Here is a 20,759-nt window from a genome sequence, read left to right on the forward strand (position 1 = left end):
GAGGAGGCCGCTCTTCCCCTTCCGGGTCGCTCGCTATGGTCGTCGGGTTGGGGCGGAGGCAAGATGGCGGCGGGGCGGTTGTGCCGGCGGCTCTGGCAGGTGAGGTGGGACGGGGGATGAGTGTGCTCAGTTCTCCTTCATCTTTTCCTTCAGCGGCTTCACGCCCGAGGGGAGAAGGAGAGCTGGGGCAGCCGCGGAGTTGGGAGCCTCGGTGGGCTCCGTCGGGCAAGGGAGGTGGCCGTGTGGCTTCCCTTTGGCTGTTTGGTTGGGGTTTACAGCGTGGGGATGCGCTTCTTCCCCTCAATGTGGCAGGTCCTCAGAAGCCTGTTCTGCCGTCTGGTTTTGCGGCAGTCACTGTTAGGGCTAGTGAATTAGAGGTAACTTGGAAGTCATAGAATCCTAGAACAGTTTGGGTTCAACGCTTATCTAGTCCAAGCCTTTTAAATACTGGATGCAGATCAGAACCTGTATGGTACTGACTGTGATTTATATGTGTAACACACACATAGAAACAAGCGAAGCCCATCTGTCTCTAGTCTTAAAGTTTCAACTCTTGAAGCTATGATGTAAAAGAACAAAAAAGGAAAACTTTTTACACCAGCAGTGTTTTCTGCTGGTTTTGTTTTCTGAAGAGTGATTGCTTTCTTTCAAGGTGAGGCAAGTTTACAATGGAGATTTCCTGTTCGTTCTCTGAAGCCTTAACCTCTTTTCATCTGTATATGTGCCGTGTTCTGGACTTGCTCACCCTTCAGGCATGTGTCTCCTCCTGGGTACTCCAGAATCCAACACCCAAAGAGAATGAAGGCTGTTTTGCATTAGGAGAGGGGTAATTTTGTTTTGTGCAAGGCCTTGTTTCACGCAGGAGATGGAGTTCTTGAAGTGTTGCAGTCTGAGTGTCCTTTTTACCTATTATGATGGCCATTAGCAAGAGCACATCAAGTATGTTTAAACCAGGGAGTGAAGGAAGCTGATAAAATAACCCGACACAAGAGGGACGTGGAGCTGTTGGAGCAAGGCCAGAGGAGGCCATGGAGATGCTGCGAGGGCTGGAGCAGCTCTGCTCCGGAGCCAGGCTGAGAGAGCTGGGCTGGGGCAGCCTGGAGAGGAGAAGGCTCCTGAAGGGGAGACCTGAGAGCAGCTCCAGTGCCTAAAGGGGCTGCAGGGAACCTGGAGAGGGGCTTGGGACAAGGGCCTGTAGGGACAGGCCAAGGGGAATGGCTTGAACCTGCCCGAGGGGAGACTGAGATGAGCTCTTAGGCAGAAGCTCTTCCCTGTGAGGGTGCTGAGGCGCTGGCACAGGGTGCCCAGAGAAGCTGTGGCTGCCCCATCCCTGGCAGTGCTCAAGGCCAGGTTGGACACAGGGGCTTGGAGCAAGCTGCTCCAGTGGAAGGGGTCCCTGCCCGTGGCAGGGGTTGGAACTGGATGAGCTTTAAGGTCTCTTCCAACCCAAACCAGTCTCGGGTTCTATGAAAATATACTTTATTGCCTAATGAATGCCATCTTTGCTACCTGGGGTACTCATCATGTCATTTTGTCAAAATTGCACAGAGCACCTCTAATCTAGTTTACAAAACCTTTTTATTTGGTGCTTACGTGCATAACTAGTAACAAAAGGAGATGACCTGGTGGGAATACTATGCACAGTCATGGAATGTTGTAAAGGCTGTGGAGCTTAGTATGTGGGATAGAACATCATTACGCTTTGTTTTATTCATGATCATGTGATAAAGACTAAAATATGATATGAGTGTACATACCTTTGCATACAAGTAATAAATCCATATCACAAGGTAAAGCAGTTAGAAGTAAAATAATACATAGGAGAGACTGTGTACACACACACACACACAAGACAGATACTGCTTTTAGTTGCAGTTCCAACCAGTAGTCTTACATCTGTCATCTGGGGTCAGGTTCTGTGCCATGTCCTTCACTCACAGTTGCTGTACACTGAATACAGTCTTTTATGCTCATGGGCCTGTCTGCTTCCTAAAGTGATGTCAGCTGATGATGTTAGTGTACTTCATATTGGTGTTGAATGAAAGGGAGGCAGTGTTCTTACTTCAGAGATAGAGAAATAAGGTGCAGAGAACATGGTAATTTTGTCAGGTATATTTTTTTTTTTTAGTTTTAGGTATTAAGGCTCAAGTAGTTCCCAACATGAACTTTGAAGCATTTGGAATGGTTATCAACTATAGTGGCAAATGTTCAGTACTCCTGAAGTTGCTTATTGTGTCATGCACTTAAGAATGTAACACCAGCACTTGTCTGTGAGCATCTGGATTTGGAAGGCTTGCCTAAGGGGAGACATTGAGCTGTGCTCTCCAGACAAGAGGCTGCTTTGTAAATGGGAAACTCTTCCTGCTGTCATCTTCCTTATTGGATGTAGAATTTGTGGGATAAATAGTGAACGAGGCACAATGATTTCAGAAAACACTTTCATTAACTGCTGATCTATAATTAATATATAATGCATTCTGGAGAAGGTATGGGACCTAATAGTTACTCATATCCATGAGCTACTAAATTGAGTTTACCTGGAAAAGTGTCAATTTTGGCTGCTTTCTGATGTTTTGATCATACAGCCACCTACATAACTAATGTGTGGGATATGTGTCTGCTCTCTTTAAGCTGTGACTGTGGCACCTGTTAAATAAGAGTAGCAAGGGGCTGGATAAGTAGCTAATTTTGCTTCAGCATTCTGCTGCAGCCCTGAGTTTCTCTTAAGCAAGAGAGTGTTCTGGTTCCCCCACCTTTTTTTTCCTTCCCCTTAAGTAGTCTGTAACTTTGCCAAACTGAGAATTAGTGGAAGGGAGCTGGAAGCCACATAATGTTCAGAAGGGAGCCATTATTTTAGTATGAAAGACAGTAATGTTGCATCTTGATTAACAGTTGTATTCCCCTTTTAACACAGAAAAAATCATGTTATCTTTTAAATATGGCTCATTTACTTGTTAGAAGGTTTTAAATGTTTTCTTCAAAAGAACAAGTTTTCAAAACCACAAGGAACTTTCTGTTGCATTGTGCCCTTAATGTGTTCCCTTTTTTTAGGTGCTGTTATATACTAAAATACATTTCCATACTTCTGTTTTCTGGCATTTTCTGATAAAGCAGACTTTCTAGTTTGGCAGATCAATGCCTAGGATTGTGTTATGCTCTGGTGTGCAAAAAAGTAATCTTTAATAAACCTGTATTAACCAGCTACTTTAGAGCTGGGGAAAAAAACTCAGCATAACCTATTTGTTTTATACAGGGATCAGCTTTTCCTGTCAGTTATGCAAGCAGAATTATGCAAAAGCAGTGTTTTCTTCTGTAAGTATAAAAGGCCCTCCTTTCTGCTTCTCATCCACAATCCCGAAAAATACCCGACTTTAACAACTTACTTTATGCTTTCCCATTACCACGTTTGTAGAAACTCCAGCTTGGGAGCACGACTGGCTGGATCCCATGTTGATACACAGGAGCCTAAGACTAATCCTTTGGTAAGTGTTTTATAGAATGATATTTTCTATGTTGTCGTAGTAATAAAGAGGGCGGACAGAAAAACTTCCTTTATTGCTGCTTTTTGAAGTTCTGTCTTAATGATGTCAAATTTGCCATAAAGAAAGAAATTTAGATTATTGGTAGTTGAGATTTCCCCTCCCTTGCCCGGCAAGATTCTGTAGCCCACAGTTGCCTCTTAATCACTGTTCTTGTTTTCTGTGCAGCTGTAACTCTGTAAAATACCATCTTTTTGGCCACACTCAGTTCAATGCCTGCAGTATCTTAGGCTAAGGCCTTTGTCTCTGGCTTGGAAGCTGGGAGCCCAGGGCCGAGGAGGTGGGAAGCTCATGAAGGCATGAGTTGGTTATCTTGCTTTTAGAATCTGAATGCCTTGACTTTGAGGAGGATGTCAGAAACACATGCTCAGTCTGTATGACATATGCAAGCCAGCCACAATGTAAAGGCAGTAGTAGATCTAAAGTACAGACCCAGCCTTCCTACTGTGTCTGGTACATGCTGGATTTACTGTGCTAAACTGTAAACTGGGAGTAAACCTGTGGGACAGTCTGTGCTTCCTGCACACATCAAGGCTTTTCAGGTGATTAGTAGCCCAGGCCATCGGGAATTGAAAGTCAACTATAACTTACAAACTGACTTAGTAAAGTGAGACTTACGGTTACTGTTGGTAATGTTCTAGTTACTGTCCATATCCAAGTGAAGTCTGAGAATTTCAGGTATGCTCACACTGCTGTTTAAAATACAAATGTTGCTGCTCCAGAGTTGCTTTAACACTGAGGGATGAAAGGAGTTAGTACCGGCAGTTACAGGTCTCTGTGAGAGTTTCATTCTTGCCTTTGCTAGTGTTGTTTTCCTTATCTGGCATTCACTTCCTTTTTCTGATCAAGAAATCTAATCTAAATGTTCAGAGGTTGGGTAGCTCTTCACACTTCTGTTTTCCCTGATAAGAGTAAGAACTGTCCATCAAGGTATTACTGCCACCTTTTTGCAGATAAACTAAAACAAGCAGCTAGCAGTGGGGGCTTTTTCTGCTTTTACAAATGGGGCACCCAGGCTAAGAAAATGTGTGGGGCATGTGTTAGCTAAGGAGAGCGTGGAGTAGTAACTTGTGTCCTTTCTTTCAAAATGCAGGTATCTATTTCAGATGAGCCAGAAATACTGTACAAGAGATTATCACTTCTAGTTAAAGGCCACGATAAGGCTGTGTTGGACAGCTATGAATATTTTGCAGTGCTTGCAGCTAAAGAACTTGGCATCTCTATTGAAAAAGTGTAAGTAACTGATCTGTAGAGGGATGTGGTGTCAGATGCTTCTTATGTCACTCCTGTAATTCAGGTTCTGTGCTTTTTTCAGAAGAAACAACTGTAATCTGACATTTTTTCTCAGATTATAAATCTTACTCTTCTTGGATGGCAGCACAGTGATGAGAAAGCAGCAGGAGTTCTACACTCTGCACTGCAATAGTAGAAGTGCATTTTAACTACGTAAAGGGTATTGACAGTACTCTTAAGTATACTTGGCAGTGCTGTAGCTTCGCTGAACTAATTTTGGTTAATACCCAAGTATTAACCATACCCATGTGGGTTAATTATAAACTTAACAGTGTCTAATACTTCCTTGTAGATCTTCTAAATAAGAACAAGGATTGTAGCATAATTGTTCAGATAATTTGTATTACTTTATATAAAGTATAAAATTATATAAAATGACATTTTGTGCTTTGCTCAGATACAACCCTCCGAAGACGATAGAACGATTGACTCTCTTAAAATCTGTACATATTTACAAGAAGCACAGAGTTCAGTATGAAATGAGAACACATTACCTGTGTTTGGAGGTAAGAAAGATACAAAAGAGCAAAACAAGTATGTTCTAGGAACACAATTTAAACATGTTAATAGATGTTAGTTCAGGAGTGAACACAAACCTCCTGGTTACTTGGGTTGGGGAGGAGAGTTCAAGGAATGGCATAGAAGAGCTGACCTAGGTATAGCCAATGTAACACAAGTTATTCTGAATGTACAGCCAACATATTTTTTTGATTAAAAGGCTGATTTTGACATCTTAACAGCTGAAAGAATGATTAAAGAAAGGTAGAATGGAGGGTTATCAATATGTTTTATGTTCTTGCCGTCCAAGAATCAGTGGGATGAGAGCAAGATGCAGCTAAATCATTGCCATTACTAGTCACCAAGGGTTCTCTTCTTTATAAGTTTGTCTGATGCTTTTGAAAATGCACGGCTTTGCCATATGCCAGCATCATGTGGTAAACTAGAACTGCGTGGGGGAAATAGAAGAAAGGAAGCGTGTACAAACCACCAGCTCTATGGCTGATGACACAGACTTGTGTATGGTTTAGAATGCAGCTGTGGTCGACTTTCTTAGAAGAAAGGTTTACTGCCTGTATTTTGTGGTTACTGGGTTTCTTACTGTAACAGTGCTTAGCAGAATGGGACTTGAAGCCCCCAGACATTCATGCAGTACAAATGGCTGCCCACAGACCATAAGCACTGGCTTTGCCATCCAGGAGAAACTGGAAAATCAATAATTCAATGGAATTCTGGAGTTCCAGGATTTGTAATAAGCATGAACTTTGAGAATATACGGAAGCCAGTAATTTTTGCATAACCTGTAATTAATTTTATCTGATATGTGCAGTGTTATAATCCATGCCTTCCATCATAATTAGTGCATTGTGGAGTGAAATAACTACTTCGTACTTCTGTGAGAGTTGTCAACAGGTCAACTGCCTCTGTTCAGTGTTACGGCAGCTGCCATCCTGTAAGATGTTTGGTCCCATAGCAAGAGCTAGAGAAGCTTGGGCAAACTTTTGTATTCTGCTTGTAATATTAATAATAGTAGCTCATTAAAAGAACGTTACTTCTGTTTCAGTTAAAATACATAACAGGCAGTACTGCTGCAGTTTACTTGGAGTATGTGCAACGAAACTTACCTGAAGGGGTGGCCATGGAGGTAAAAAAGGTAAGTTTCCACATCACATTATTAACCGTTATGAAACTACGTCCAGATGCAAGTACCATTCATTACCAAAGTCTGCATCAGCAGAGGAAACGTGTTTAGTTTGGAAGGAACATTTTCCAAACTATTGGAACAGTAGAGAGGCTGCATTGCTTGACAACGTCACTAGGTGGCATTTCTAATCTGGTGCCTATCTCAAACCTGACTAAATAAAGCAAAGCAGTTAGGTGTTAACCAATTGGTATAATATATGGTTATTTTGCTTCCCTTTTAGACTAAGATAGAGAAAGTACCTGAACACATTAAGGAACCAGTTTGGGATACAGCACCTCAAGTAGAAGAAACTCAAGTCAAGTCATGAACTTACCAGGTACTTGGCTCCATTGCTGCTGAAATTAGTCGCTTCTATCAACTTAATTTACTGAGATGGTCTACTGTTAAATAAAAATTCTTTTATAAAGTAATTAATAAACTCTTGTTTCATCAAGTTACTCTTGATCACAACTCCAGTACATGTAGACTGAGCGGCTGTAAAGTGAAGAAGTTTGACTATGCTCTGTGATCAAGAACTATGGTCATCTATAATATGTTTGTAGAAAGTGAAAATTTGTTTTTAAAAGTGCATGTATATATATATATATACATATATATATATATATACAATATACAGATAAAAATCAGAATCTCCTTTTAATACTAAATGGCTTCTGAATTCTGAAGTACTTGCAGAATCCACTTCATGTTTGTGCAGTGTTTAATGTTGTGGATGCTAGATTGATACACATTTTTTACTATAGCTCCTTTGAAGTAACTGAATCTCAGGTGTACATACAGCATGCAGATATGTACGTGCATATTAACTTGTAGTAAGTCAAACCGCATGATCTTGGAGGACAGTGAGGCATCCTGAGACTTTTCTAGGCTCCTACTGTTCCAATAGTCTCATTACTGTTCCAATAGTCTTAGTAACTGCTTCTTAACAGAACACAGTGATCACAGTATAAATTTGAGACTTCCACAGGCTTACATCGCTAACTGAAATTAACTGCTTGCAGAACCGCATTACAAAGCAAATGGTTACTAGAAGGAGTGAGTATGAGTAGGACGAAGGGTGCACTAAGTGTTTTAGTTCACTACAAGGAAAGGTGTGGCCTTTTTCTAAGATGGCTGGGTTGGTTATTGAGTAAACGTCATCTAGCTGGACACTACTTATGCTTAGAGGAGAAAAACAGAACAAATAGCAAATTAGTCAAATGCTTTGAAGGTTAGTTCACCATGAATTGAAGAAGATAATACTAAGTGCAAAGCCATCATCAATTTTAACTTCAGACTGCATTAAGCACTTCTACCTTTACTAGGTTAGCAGGAAAGACACAGCTGCAGGAGTCTGCTCCAGTATTAAGGGAGTGCTCGGATCTGACTGCTATTAAAAGAATTTACAGAAGGAATAGCCAACTGGGTCACAGGACAAGACATCTAGAGAGGCTGGATCGTTCTTCCCAAGCACTCAAAGCTCTATGCAGTCACAAAAGCAAAGAAGTCCAGTGTTGTTATCAGACAGAAATGGACAGTCTTAATGGGAAACAGCTGGAAGACAAGAAACCAGGCTTGTGCTTGAAGATTATCTGCATTTTCTAGCTGTAGAGAGGCCCAAAGCTGTTCCAGAAGAAATGCTTCATGACAGTCAACAGTCAATATTGCTGGTATCACTCGTGATAGAGAGGAAGCTTATAAAGCATACAGCTTCGTTATATGTTGGGAAAAGCCAGTGTGCTTTCAGAGTGATATCTGGACCTTAGCTGTGTTTTCAGAGCTGTAGCTAACTGCCATCACAGGGCATCTCCACCCTGAGAAATTAGAATGACCTGTGCAGCATCTGGTGTTATAGACCCATGTTTACTAATAGTGCCATCTACTAACCCCACTAGGCCACACTTCTCTTCCATATGTTTCTCTGTATGAAACTTCCTCCCTTTTAAGATTGTGATCCTTCCCTGCTTCCTCTATCTTCCCCTTCTGTCCTGGGTTCAGCAGCAGCAGTCATTTTTCTCCTTCTTAGTAGCTAGTACAGTGCTGTGTTTTGATTTTTTGGCCTGGGAACAGCGTTGATAAAGCCAATGTTTTCAGTTGCTGCTCAAATGTTTGGTCTGGCCAAGGACTTTCAGAGCCTCATGCTCTGCCAGGGAGGAGAGGAGGCTGGGAGAAAGCAGAGACAGGACACCTGACCCAAACTGACCAAAGAGGTATTCCATACCACAGCACGGCATGCCCAGCATGTAACTGGGAGTTACCCGGAAGGGCTAGGACTGCAGGGTTGGACGAGTTACCGGTCGGTGCTCGGCTGGATGGGGTGGGGGAGTTACCGGTCGGCTGGTGCTGAGGTGTTGTATTCTCCGCCTCTTGTTATTTCCTTTATCTTTATTATTATTGGTGGTAGCAGTAGTGATTTGTGTTATACCTTAGTTACTAAACTGTTCTTATCTCAACCCGTGGGAGTTGCATTCTTTTCGATTCTCCTCTCCGTCCCTCTGTGAGTAGGGGAGGGCAAGAAGGGGGAGGAGTGAGAGAGCGACTGTGTGATTTATGGATGACTTTTGTTTAAACCACGACACCTTCACATTTAGGTGTTTCCTAAAGCATAACAACATCTTTGTCTTTATCTCTACTTATGCATTTGCATAACACTGTAACTGTGCAATACACTGTCATCATCTTTTGCTGTCCATTAATGTGGCTTCTGACTTTCACAACATGGTTGTGATCCTCATTAAAACTTTGCATAAACTATTTCCATTCTTCTTTTCCCATTCTTTTAACTCAGTTCTGCAGTTTTGCTTTCTGCCACCTCAGGAAGTACCAACAGCAACACTCCAGTCATTGCTTTAGGTCTTGTCTCAAGTCATCTTTCTACCTACTGAGCTGACCATATCATCTCATTTTCAATCAGAAAATTTTCAATTGATTTTTAGAGGATGCTAATAAAAATGCCATGCTTCATACCACTTTTAAACATCAGTATTCAAACATGCTGCGTTGTGTTCTTGTAAGTGAGACATCCAAAGCTTAAATGATTCCTGTCTAAATGCCAGCTGTTGCATTGATACAGCAAAATTGCCAGAATTTCATGCCCTGAAGTAAAGGCAGCATATGCCACAGAGGATGTTCTGTGCATCACAGCAAAGCATTCCTGCCTTCCTAGAACTCCAGTTTGAATCTGAAAGAGTCAAACCACTCTGTGTCACTTTATGTGAGCACTTCCCCCTTAAAGAGAGAGGGAGAGGATTTCAGTCATGCACTAAATCCTGGGGATCAGTTCCATCACTTTTTTATGAAGGAAAGATGGATGAGAAGACTTGATGGCTTGCAGTAGCAAAGCCTTGACTTTCACTATCTAGTAGTCTGCAGTCCCACCCTCTAATCAGGACACAGATTCTGAATAGTGCTGCTCTTGCCACAGCTCATACTTCATCAGTCCTATCTAGCAAACAAGTTTGACCCAAGACAGTTGTTCCAAAGAGATTTTAAAATGCTTGGTTAAGCCAGTGCTCTGTCTTTCTAGATGAAGTTTTCCTATGTATGAACTCAGGCAACAATAAACCTTCAACCTCATTACCTTTCTTTCCCTGCCCCCAGTTCAGGTTTCCCTGTAATCTGCGTGTGGCATTCAAGGGTAGACACCTATAGTCTGAAATCAGATCACACTCCTGCCCCTGTGCACATAGCTGTATTCTGTTCTAGCCTGCTGGTGTACTGTCACTGAGCCCTTAAGAACATCTTCAGTAGAAAAAACCTGAAAATGCTCAAGAACACAGACTGATGAGTGAATACTTTATACCATTTTCTCTTGTTTAAAGGGTAAGGCAGACAACCTAAACTATTTGCATTAACAGAAAGAAAATGGTTCCTTTCTGAGTGGGGTTACTCACAGTCAGAAGACTGCTTTATAACCATCCTCCAGCTTGTAAGGGTAGGTGTCTAGCACTATCTGCTAGTATGAGAAAATGCTTTCCCAAGGGTCATAGCAAATAGATGCCATGTAAAGTTGTTACAAAAACCCACAGAGTGGTAGCAAATACTAAGAAAAGTATCCTGAAAGCAGTTTCCAGATCCAACAGTGAAACTTCTTCGTTCCATCAGTGGTTAGACTGTCTCAATCTGAATAGGAGCTCTGCTAAATATTGGCACTGGAACTGGCAAGTTTTTGAGTACATTCAGTCTTTAAAACCCTTGGGCACTGCCAGCAAGCTGGAGGTGGATTTCCTTCCACAAATACTTTGTGACTAACTGCTGCCAGCCTACTTTAGATGTCCAAAAATATACAGCCAGTGTATTATGTAAACAAGATATAACAGCTGTTTATAAAACATTCAGGTTTGTAGAATGACATAAAACTAAATCCAAAGCATTCACTGATCTTACTTTTCTTTGAGCCATTTCAAAGTTGTCAGGAAGGCTCTGCTCAGAGCCAGTTGTGGCAAAATCCTATTACTTATGGATTAAAGATATTTTTAAACCAGCCTATATTGCCCTGCATTTCCAAGACACCCAGTGCTCATTTGCATATGACCATAGCTTTCAGTGCAAAACCAATTAGTGAACAGTAATTTCTGTATCATGTACTATGGTATTTAAGGATGTAGTATGAAATTTTTCTCAGCATTTCATCTAAGTGCTTTAGAGCATGTTTCCCTTTCTTACACATGCCAAGGGTTATCAGTCATGCTTGCAATGTTACCTCAGGTTTGGTTTCTACAGTTAGTCTTAATCATACCACTGGAACTTAATTGCCTGTTAGCTTTAATCATAGAAGCAGGCCTATAGGGATGCTGGGGAGGGACTCTTCGTCAGGGTCTGTAGTGACAGGACAAGGGGCAATGGGTTAAAACTTAAACAGGTAAATTTAGATTGGATATAAGGAGGAAATTCTTTCCTGTAAGGGTGGTGAGACACTGGAATCGGTTGCCCAGGGAGGTTGTGAGTGCTCCATCCCTGGCAGTGTTCAAGGCCAGGTTGGACGAAGCCTTGGGTGGGATGGTTTAGTGTGAGGTGTCCCTGCCCATGGCAGGGGGGTTGGAACTGGATGATCTTGAGGTCCTTTCCAACCCTAACTATTCTATGATTCTATGATTCTAATCACAGAATAGTTTGGGTTGGAAAGGGTCTTAAGATCATCCAGTTTCACCCCCTGCCATAGGCAGGGATGTCTCACACTAGACCATGTCACATAAGGCTCTGTCCAGCCTGGCCTTGAACACTGCCAGGGATGGGGCAGCCACAGCTTCTCTGGGCACCCTGTGCCAGCGCCTCAGCACCCTCACAGGGAAGAGCTTCTGCCTTAGATCTAACCTGAACTTCCCCTGTTTCAGTTTGAACCAATCACCCCTTGTCCTATCGCTACAGTCTCTGAGGAAGAGTCCCTCTCCAGCATTCCTGTAGGCCGCCTTCAGATACTGGGAGGCTGCTATGAGGTCTCCACTTAATGTGACTATACAGCAAGCTTCTCTCTTTAGAAGCCTTTCCTGCCAGTCTGCATTTCATGTGCCAGGAAATTAACTGCTATCTGTATTTTATTCCATGGAAAATACAGCCAGTCCAAGGGAACGTAATAGAAAGCTGTAGTTAAGTGCTTCAAGTCTGCTCTTGTCTTAGATCAAACTGCACTAAAACAGGCAGAGTCTAATATCTATCCCTTCAAATTAGAAAGTTGCATTTCTGACAGTAATTTATAAGCCAACCATGACAAATCCCTAAGGCACTCCAAGGAGCTCGTGTGACAGAATGCACCAGGGAATGGGTGTACCACTGTGTGCCCATGTATATTCAGTGCCTCAACTGACCCAGTTTCTGTAAGATACAGGAATGGGATATTTCATCTACAGTAAGAGTATGGAAAACCCTTTTAATTCAAGCAGTTTATTAGTCCAGGTCAGCGCACACAGCACATTTCTGTAACATTTTTCTACATGCTTTTGTATGTGAAGCAGTACGGGATTTGGGGTTTTGCATCCCTGAAAAAGAAGTTGCTGTCTCAGTTCAATCTGAAATTCCTACTTCTCCCAAAGAAAAGACCTTTCTTTGGAAACACTACTGCATTAAAAGAAACACTGTAGATAAACAGTGCATGTTTTCTTTCTACTTCAATAAAATACCACTTTAAGAGTATCAAAAAGTTCATCTGCTGATGCAAGGGCTTTCATATGTCAGCACATTATTATCACTCATCTTTCATTCCCTTCTGCCATGTAAATACTCTTTGCTTCAGTATTAGAATCATAGAATCACAGAATAGTTGGGTTTAGAAAGGACATTAAAGCTCATCCAGTTCCAATCCCCTGCCATGGGCTGGGACACCTTCCACTAGAGCAGCTTGCTCCAAGCCCCTGTGTCTAACCTGGCCCTGAACACTTCCAGAGATGGGGCAGCCACAGCTTCTCTGGGCACCCTGTGCCAGTGCCTCAGCACCCTCACAGTAAAGAACTTCTAGTTCAAAATAATAGGGTTTCCTACCTTAGTTACTGAAAATATTTATAGGGCTTTTCTCCATAACCATTGGAGTACAAAGGTTTCACCTTTTGCTCAGAGAAGGTTAAAATATCTACATTGTGGAGACACAGTGCCATCATAACCAACACCAAGATGACTCCAAACATGTACAGCAACTTCAAATACCTAGAACTGATTAGAGCTGCTTTAGCCTGTGGTGGTCATGCTGCTAAGAAATTACAGTAGAGGGTTTAGTCTGACATCAGAAATCAAATGCAGTGGTGAATCTTTGAGACCAAAACTATCTTTCTGCATTATCCAAGAGGGAACATAAAAAAATAAACCCATAGATTAGTTCAGTAACTACTTGGAAGAAAAATGAATTCTAGTATTTGGAACAAGATCAATTCTAAACTTACAAATTCTTCCCTGATGTTAGCACCCACCCGGAAGCAGAGGAAATCAGATGTGTCTTCTCTTTTCTCTAGCATCACATTCAAATCTAGACATTCACTTTGAAACACTTGATAGCCTCTCCCAATGCAGGGTACCCAGGCTTGGAGAACCTGGCCTTACATGGTCTCTCCAATCCATTTTTAGCAAACCAGGCATGGATGTATTGCAGAACGAGTTTGGAATGCTGAAAAGAACATACCCATTTTTGTGGGTGGCTGCAGGAGGCTTAGGGCTGTGTCTTCATTCCCTTCTTTCACCTTCAGTTTCCCATTTCTGGCAAAAAGCTGGAAGGCACATATTCACCAAGCTGGCAGGTAACATGTAGCTGTTGTATTATAAATGCTTCCACATAAATGTTTGTGGGGTTGGGAGTTTTTAAGCTAATGTTGCTATAGGCAGCGCGTGGATTCAGCTAGCTTATGTGATTAATGTATCTTGGATCTTTCTAAAATGTTCCCCCAAAAAAACATTTTGAGAGACATTGCATTTAAGATGGTGTCTTCTCCGTATTCCGTATTTTTTCAGTGTGTAAGCTTGGTAGTTCTTTAAAGAATACTAAGTTAATGGTATCAATACATTATAGTAACCACAGTGTAAGAAATTACAGGTTCAGTAAACATACCAGCCATTTTATTCCCAAAAGAATTGCAGCTTGATTTTCAACACCATCACTTGAAATACAGCTCACACTGGCAAAAAGAAAAACAAAAGCAGTGGCAAAGCAGTTTCTAAGCTTAGTTTCCATCAGCAAAGTAAGAATATTAGGCTAGATCTGGCTGTTTGAGAACAGATGTTTAATACAAAACCACCCAGCAGTTCTGTTCTTAGCTAAATTAAGACTAAACAAACAAGAAACTTGCATAGAGAAGTAAAATTATTTGGCTGAATAACTTTTTGTTGATCATTAATTCCAGAAAGGGAGGGAAAAAGGAGTTTTAAAACTCTGTCACCTTAACTACAGCCATGCTCTGCTCTTTCATAGGTCAGCATAGCCCCTCCAGTTGGCTTCCAAGGGTGATTGTGTTACCTGGTGAGGAGAATAGTCATTCTTTCACCAAGAAAGTCATGCTCGATCCTCACAGTTCCGGGGCCGGACTAGTTCCAGAAGGGCTTGTGGTCTTGTGCAGAGGACCAGTTATGATATGTTAAGTGCCCTGTGAGCAAGTGGAAGGTTTTGACGGTTTTTTGTGATAAATTTCATTTTATATTTCAAGTCAGCAGCTGCCAAACCCTGTATTTGGTCATGGCTCTGCTTTTTTATTTTCACTGGTATTTATTTTCTTGTTATTCTCCACATTTATGCAAATAGCACAGCAAGGCAACATCAAAGTAGTTATCTTTGTGTAGTGCCAGCTGTTACCTGGAGTGATGTCTAGAAAGAAGCAACAGAGAAGGTGAAGCAAGGGTAGGCTGAGAAGAAGGAATAAATTAACTCCCCTCTTACTCTTCCCATTGCTTCAAGCCAGTATCTTGAGTTATGCATCTTTCTTTTACTACATGCCACGAAACAGGGTAAATACATCAATTAAATGTAGTACATAAATTTAACTTTATAACCTATATGCTGCAGTCCATGGTGTAACTTACACTGCCTAAGTAACTTACAGCAAAATGATTTAAAATTTAGCTCTCCATTGTGCATGTGGAGAAGGAAAGAGGGTGAGCAATACATTTATTGCATTATTCCAGTACATATATTATCTAACTAAAACCAGAAACTAAAATGAAAATCTGGCATCTCACAAGGGAAAAGGCAAAAGTAGAACGGGAGGGATGAAGAAAGCATAAAATTGCTGCTGCACTGCTACCTGAAAGGAGACAGAAGCACAAAGGCAGTAAGCTAGCAGCGAGGAGTCGCTTACCTTCAGGTTAGTGGAGAAGGAAGCAGCTTTTATAACCCATGTGTGTCTGGAACGTCACACAGATACAAGTGCTGAAGGTACACAGGTGGCAGCAGCAGACTGCTGCTGACAGGGTTTAGTCGGGGCTGCTGACAGAATTAGGGCAGCAGAACAGATCACAAGTAATTCAAGGTTTTTGCCTTGGTTTTCTTTCCAATATGATTGCTGGAATCAAAGATGCTGGCACTCAGGAGATCTGTAGACAGAGCACTGTCAGTGCTACATTACCATGCTAGCAACTGAAAGCTCCAGGGTACATCACAGGATTTCACTTGTTCAGAAATGCCACAGTTCTGCTCGCAGCTTGCTTCCAAACTGTGAAGGCGAGGGAGTGCTTGGCAATTGGGCTTCATTTACACCCGAGCTGTGGAGAAGCTGTGGAGAGAGCCTCTGGGGAGCCAGGTTCAGCGCTCCCGCTGCGTTTCCCTTTCCCCACTGCTTGTTAGGGCTGTAAAGCCCTGGGCTGTGTGGGTGCCAGTCAGGGGATGGCTCCTCTCCCTGCTCCTAGCTGCAGGGATGACTTTAGGAGCACCAGGAATGACTTCAGGAGCACCAGGTGGGCTCCGCATGCACCCACCGACCTGCCTGTTCCTGCGAGCATGGTTCAGCCTCCCGAGCACTCAAAGGAGTTTGTGCTGGGACACACAGGAACACAAGGATATCAGGAAGAGAAAGAACTTAAAAGCAAAGACACGGACTTGAATTTAGTTTCTTATTTGGCATAATGTCAGGTGGTTTCTGGGGGACTGTACATCTTTGCACATGCTAAAGCAGCATTAAATTTCACCCGTATGGCAGTGACCAGGGAGATGCTGGAAGATGCAGGATTCAGTATGATTTCACTTGGAGCTTTGGATTGGAGCTTTTAGCTTAAAGCAGTGTGAACAATAAGAACTCCTGCTGGGCCTCTCCCTCCTCCTCCTCTTCCTCCAGCCTTACTGCAGCAGTTTTCCCTGAAAACACAACTTTTTGCAGAGTACACTGGGTTCTAGGACAGTTTGGGAAGATGCTGTAGCTCAAGTAACATCTAGGAGAGTACACCACTGCAGTGTCCCACTTTGCATGCAGAGGATCAGTCTCCAGGGTAGGCTGGATTCATTTAGATTGTTGCTGCTTCTGTACGTACAGATCAGAAGTAGCACCACATTCATCTGTAATGCTGCAAGAATTAAATGTTATTTACTCAGGGCTTCCTCTTGATGACTGTTTCCAGAGCAGAAACAGTGCTTGCCTGATCCTACCCCAAATGTACTGGTGGGGAAACACCACGGTCATACCGTCCCATGGCAAACCTCCAGCTGCAGTGGGTATGATACAGAGGGACAGACCTCCGGCTGCAGAGGATATGATACCGAAGGACGGACCAGCTGCAGTGGATGCGGTGCTGAGGGGCCGACCTCCGGCTGCAGCGGATGCAGCGCAGAGACAAGGGGCGGCTCCTCTCCATCTCTGGTGCCACCCCGACCTGCTCTCCTTGCCCTGCACTTCCCTGGCTCCGGCCCCCCCGAGCAGCGGCGGCAGCGGGCCGGCAGCCCCGCTTTGCTGCGGACGTGCCGCCGGCCCTCGTCTCTCGTCCGCCACAGAGCCCGGGGCACCTCCGGCCCCACCGGAACCGCCACAGAGCGGCGCGGGGTCCCGGCGGAGGCTCGGCCCCTGCCCGCAGCTCGGCCACGAAGCCCCTTTCCAGCCTTAGCCCCGGGCGTGCCGTACGGCAGCGCGACAGCGGCGCGCGACGCGCGTTGCCGTAAAGCGCGGTGGCGGGCCGGCATGGGTAAGCGGCGAGGGGGAAGAGAGCTGGTGCGCGGGCTGAGCAAGAAGCAGAAGAAGCACCTGAGGGAGTTCGGGGAGGAGCACCCCTTCCACGACAAGTGAGTGCGGGGGCTCGCGGCTCCCTTGCCGCTCCGGGCCGCTCCCTTGACGGGAGAAGGAGAGGTGCGGCTGCGGTCCCGCGGGGAGGAGGGGAGGCGTGAAATCTGGGCAGCGAACGTGGTGAAGTGCTCTTGTGCAGCCCGCAGCCTGCCCGGGGAAGCGGCACTCCTGCTCGCACCCTGGGGCGGTCCTTTGGCTGGCCAGAGCTCCAGCCTTCCCCCTCTTGTACCGCATCCCGTTCTGATCTCGTAAAGGCCGCGACAGGAGAGCAGTGGAGAGCTCGCGTGGTAAGATCTGCCTCAGCGGGATGCCTGTCTGTCAAAAAGGGCACCACGCTTACGGACCCCCACGTAAACTTGAGAGGAATGAGCTGTTTATTCCAAGTACTGTGTGATGTGCTGCTGCCGTAATGTCTGAAAGCCTGAGAGGATGATGCTGCCCAGTCCCCTGTTCAGTTTAATATTACGTGTCTTTAGTAGTAGGGAAATAGTGCTAAAGAAAGAGTTGAGGTTAGTTCAGGCCCAGCTCATAGTGTCTTATCTGCAGAATCACAGTCCCCACACTGGTTAACTAATGCTGTTTTCCCCGTGGCTTGTGTCTGTTTTCCCACTTCACAGATCAATAGTTAAGAGCTAGAGACAGGCTCTTGCTATGCTTAACTTTGTTGTATGAACTGCCTTTGTAGTTAGATTCCTTAGATTCCTTTTAATGTCTCATCTTCCGATTAACATCAGATTCTGCTTTGAAACATTTCACTTCTTGATCAGTTATAATGCCTGAGCACTTAGGCTTCATGTAGAGTGTAGTGTCACCTCAGAGGGTAACCTCCCAGTATAAGTGCCAAGTCTGTTTTCTTAATTGTGTGATGCTTTGATTTTATACTTTCTTTTATGTTTTCTAAGACTTGTGTAGTGCATGGATTCCTTCTCCCTCTCATCTCGTTCATCCTGTGTATAACATCGTTGACAGAGTAAGGTATTTCAGTATTTTCTTTTCAGGGTGCCTGGAAGACCAGAAGCAACTCAAGTCTGTGAACTGGTAATTGATTTTTATATCTTCCTTACTTCAGTCTTTGTGTTGTCCAGTGAAGTGAAACACTTGGCATTTTATCTTACCAAGCTAAGCAAGCTGATTAAGTTGTTCCCTTTAGAAAACCTCTGTTCAGGAGTAAAAACTGAATGTCTTTTTTGTGTGGCTCTGAATTGTTCTCTGTAGCGTCTGTAGACGCAAAACTAATACCATGAGAGGGCAGAAGCGGCAGGAAATATCACAGCTGTTCTTGGGAATTTTGCTTAGTCACAGTGGAAAGTAAATTGTTCTGTAAGTTGTTTTAATTATATTAGTACCTTTAGTGTTGCCTGGGTTAGGAGATGTTTCATTCATTATTGAACAAAGAAATGTGCTCTTTCCTCTTCCTCAGATTGCCAGTACTTTTTTTTCAGGGTTTGGTAACCCCCTTTATCTTCAGTTTATTAAAAGACTTCAAAGTTTCAGTGTGGAAAAATTACTTATTCTGGTTCATTTGTTTCCCTTAGCAATTTTGTGCATCAATATCTTTATCTACTGGTTTTGCCTTTTGGGGCTGAAAGGAATTAAGAATGGAGTAAATGGTGCTGTGCTTGTACTCCTGGTTTTACTTTAATTCTGCCTATAACCTGGTGTACTTGTTGGCTTGTGCTAGCCCAGGACAGAACTGGCCCAGGAAAGAACTGGTTTTTTGAAGGTTAGAGCTTTACAGCTGAGCCAGACCTGACTGACTCACAGTGAACTGTTGTCAACCAACAGCCGTGTCACCTCCTTAAAAACCGGAAGCATTTTTGGTGCACTCTGTCCCTAGTATGTGTGCCCTGGTTTTGTTCTGCATGTGGTTTTCTTAGGAAAACCCAGGGCCAATTCAGTAAATGCCTTATCAGTGGAGATCGAATGTACTTGCTCAGATGAGACTGAAAGAACCACATTTTTATGATGCTCTTAAATCAGTGCAGAGCAAGGCACTTCAGCCTAGGTCTGCAAAGATGCTTTCAAAATCCAAATGGAGGTGTCCAGCATAACTATTTGCATAAAATAGTGATTTTTGAAAAATTCCATCTGCATAAGGGAGGGATGGGAGAGGGAAAACATAACACTGGAACTAGAAGCGAGGGTATTTGCCTTGTGGCTAATGGAGTGTTGCTGCTACACTGGTGTTTTCCCTTCCAGTCTGACAATTCTGATAAATCGAGTGCGGAAAGTGATTCGGAGACTGAAGTGGAACAGGTCTCTGTATATCATAAGCTCCTGGCTACCCTGAAGACCTCTCCTGAGTCTGAGAGTGAGGAGGAGGAGGAGGAAGATGAAAGTGAATCAGAAGCTGAGGAAAGTGAGACAGAAATGGACAGCAAAGGGTCCCTGGAGACCAGAGAAGCAGCTAGAGATGGAGAAGATCAGAATGATGTGCCAGAGCAGGAAGAAGGTAGTTTGTCTTTTCCCATGCTTTGGTAAATGTTCTTGCAGTTAGGAAGTTTGAATAACGTATGTTTTTAGCCAGGATCCTGGTGTAGACTGGCTTGTTGGCTGGGCACTCTTCTGGCGTGGAGCTGCTGCTACTCCATTGCCTCTGTGTGGCTGCTGAAGGATTCAGCAGGGAGAGGGTAGCTGTGCTTATTTCCCAGCTGACAGCCTGCTGCTGCTTCCTCAGATGTTGTTTGGGCGGCAGCAGAGAGGAAATCCACATAGAGCAGCACACCAGGGGTTCTCACCCACTCAGGGGAGATGCAAGCTGTTCTCTCACACAGCATCTGCCTTGGCTGCTGCCACCGAGAGGAGGGAAAGGTTTGCCTCATAGCAGAGGAAGAAACATGGAAATTGGAAGGAAACCTCCTTCTTTATGATGAGGCATCTTTATTCATAAAAACTACTAAGAAATTCTAGGAGAGGGGAGACAACTTTTTATTATTTTCAGTTATTAGAGGTCTTTGGAAACTGAAACTTATATTCCCTAAGTAGGTTCTGTCTCTCATTTTCTCTGGAGAAACACATTGTGTATTATGTAACATTTGGTATGCTAGTCAAAAGCCTGCTTTTATTTCTTTGGATAGAGCATTTGAAGAAAAAGGAATAACCTAGCCAGAAAGAGGTTAGCTACACACAGTAACTTTTCCAGGAGGATATAACCCATTTCTCTCTCTAACCCTTCACAGCTACAGACACAGCAGAGCAGATGCTGAGTCAGCAGCAGGCTGATGGCATAGATACCTCTTGTGACCCTGGTCATGGAGTAGTTGAGGAGTTTACTGATGTGAAACATGAATCTGAATTTAGCTTGGAAACCAATTTCATGGAAGAGGAGAGTGGAGATTGCAATGCAGATAAGAGAGATGGCAGCTCTTCACAAGCTTGTTCAGAAGGTAAAACACAGTATGTTTGTCTTTAGTGATCTGCCTCTAGAGGAGGATCTGTAAACATGTGTAAATTATCAGATGCCTAATGATATGCTATATAGCTTCTGATTTTTTCTGCTACATTATTCATTGTGCCCACGTGTGAGCTGATTCCATAGGGAATGCTTGACGCTAATGCAGATGTGTAGCT

The 20,759-nt window shown here is 43.5% G+C and overlaps 2 protein-coding genes and 1 long non-coding RNA gene across 3 annotated transcripts in view; 2 read left to right on the forward strand and 1 right to left on the reverse strand.

The window, feature by feature from the left end:
- On the forward strand, positions 1-6,971 carry MRPS10 (mitochondrial ribosomal protein S10). The gene is made up of 7 exons (XM_065679309.1): positions 1-99; positions 3,254-3,312; positions 3,413-3,482; positions 4,633-4,772; positions 5,230-5,338; positions 6,394-6,483; positions 6,755-6,971. Exons 1-7 carry the CDS (start codon positions 64-66, stop codon positions 6,839-6,841), a joined length of 591 nt encoding a protein of 196 aa, XP_065535381.1. The 5' UTR covers positions 1-63; the 3' UTR covers positions 6,842-6,971.
- LOC136014552 (uncharacterized) lies at positions 1,805-17,090 on the reverse strand. Its single transcript, XR_010612768.1, has 4 exons — positions 15,282-17,090; positions 14,042-14,573; positions 13,619-13,692; positions 1,805-2,061 (listed from the first exon to the last, which is right to left on the reverse strand). It is a non-coding gene; the product is annotated as an uncharacterized LOC136014552 (long non-coding RNA).
- Positions 16,718-20,759, forward strand: part of UTP25 (UTP25 small subunit processome component) — a 15,406-nt gene continuing 11,364 nt past the window's right edge. Inside the window, exons 1-4 of the mRNA XM_065679308.1 lie at positions 16,718-17,188; positions 18,188-18,227; positions 19,389-19,641; positions 20,369-20,575. Coding sequence (XP_065535380.1) covers positions 17,088-17,188; positions 18,188-18,227; positions 19,389-19,641; positions 20,369-20,575 — 601 coding nt within the window. The 5' untranslated portion in view covers positions 16,718-17,087. The remainder of the gene's footprint in view (positions 17,189-18,187; positions 18,228-19,388; positions 19,642-20,368; positions 20,576-20,759) is intronic.

This window comes from Lathamus discolor, chromosome 5 (genome assembly GCF_037157495.1).
Source record: "Lathamus discolor isolate bLatDis1 chromosome 5, bLatDis1.hap1, whole genome shotgun sequence".
Taxonomy (NCBI): domain Eukaryota; kingdom Metazoa; phylum Chordata; class Aves; order Psittaciformes; family Psittacidae; genus Lathamus; species Lathamus discolor.

Excerpts from the sequence above, each read along its gene's own strand:
- MRPS10 (XM_065679309.1), top strand. The coding sequence starts at position 64 with ATGGCGGCGGGGCGGTTGTGCCGGCGGCTCTGGCAG. Across the intron at positions 100-3,253 it reads TGTGCCGGCGGCTCTGGCAG|GGATCAGCTTTTCCTGTCAG; the intron begins GTGAGGTGGGAC and ends TGTTTTATACAG. Across the intron at positions 5,339-6,393 it reads CACATTACCTGTGTTTGGAG|TTAAAATACATAACAGGCAG; the intron begins GTAAGAAAGATA and ends CTTCTGTTTCAG.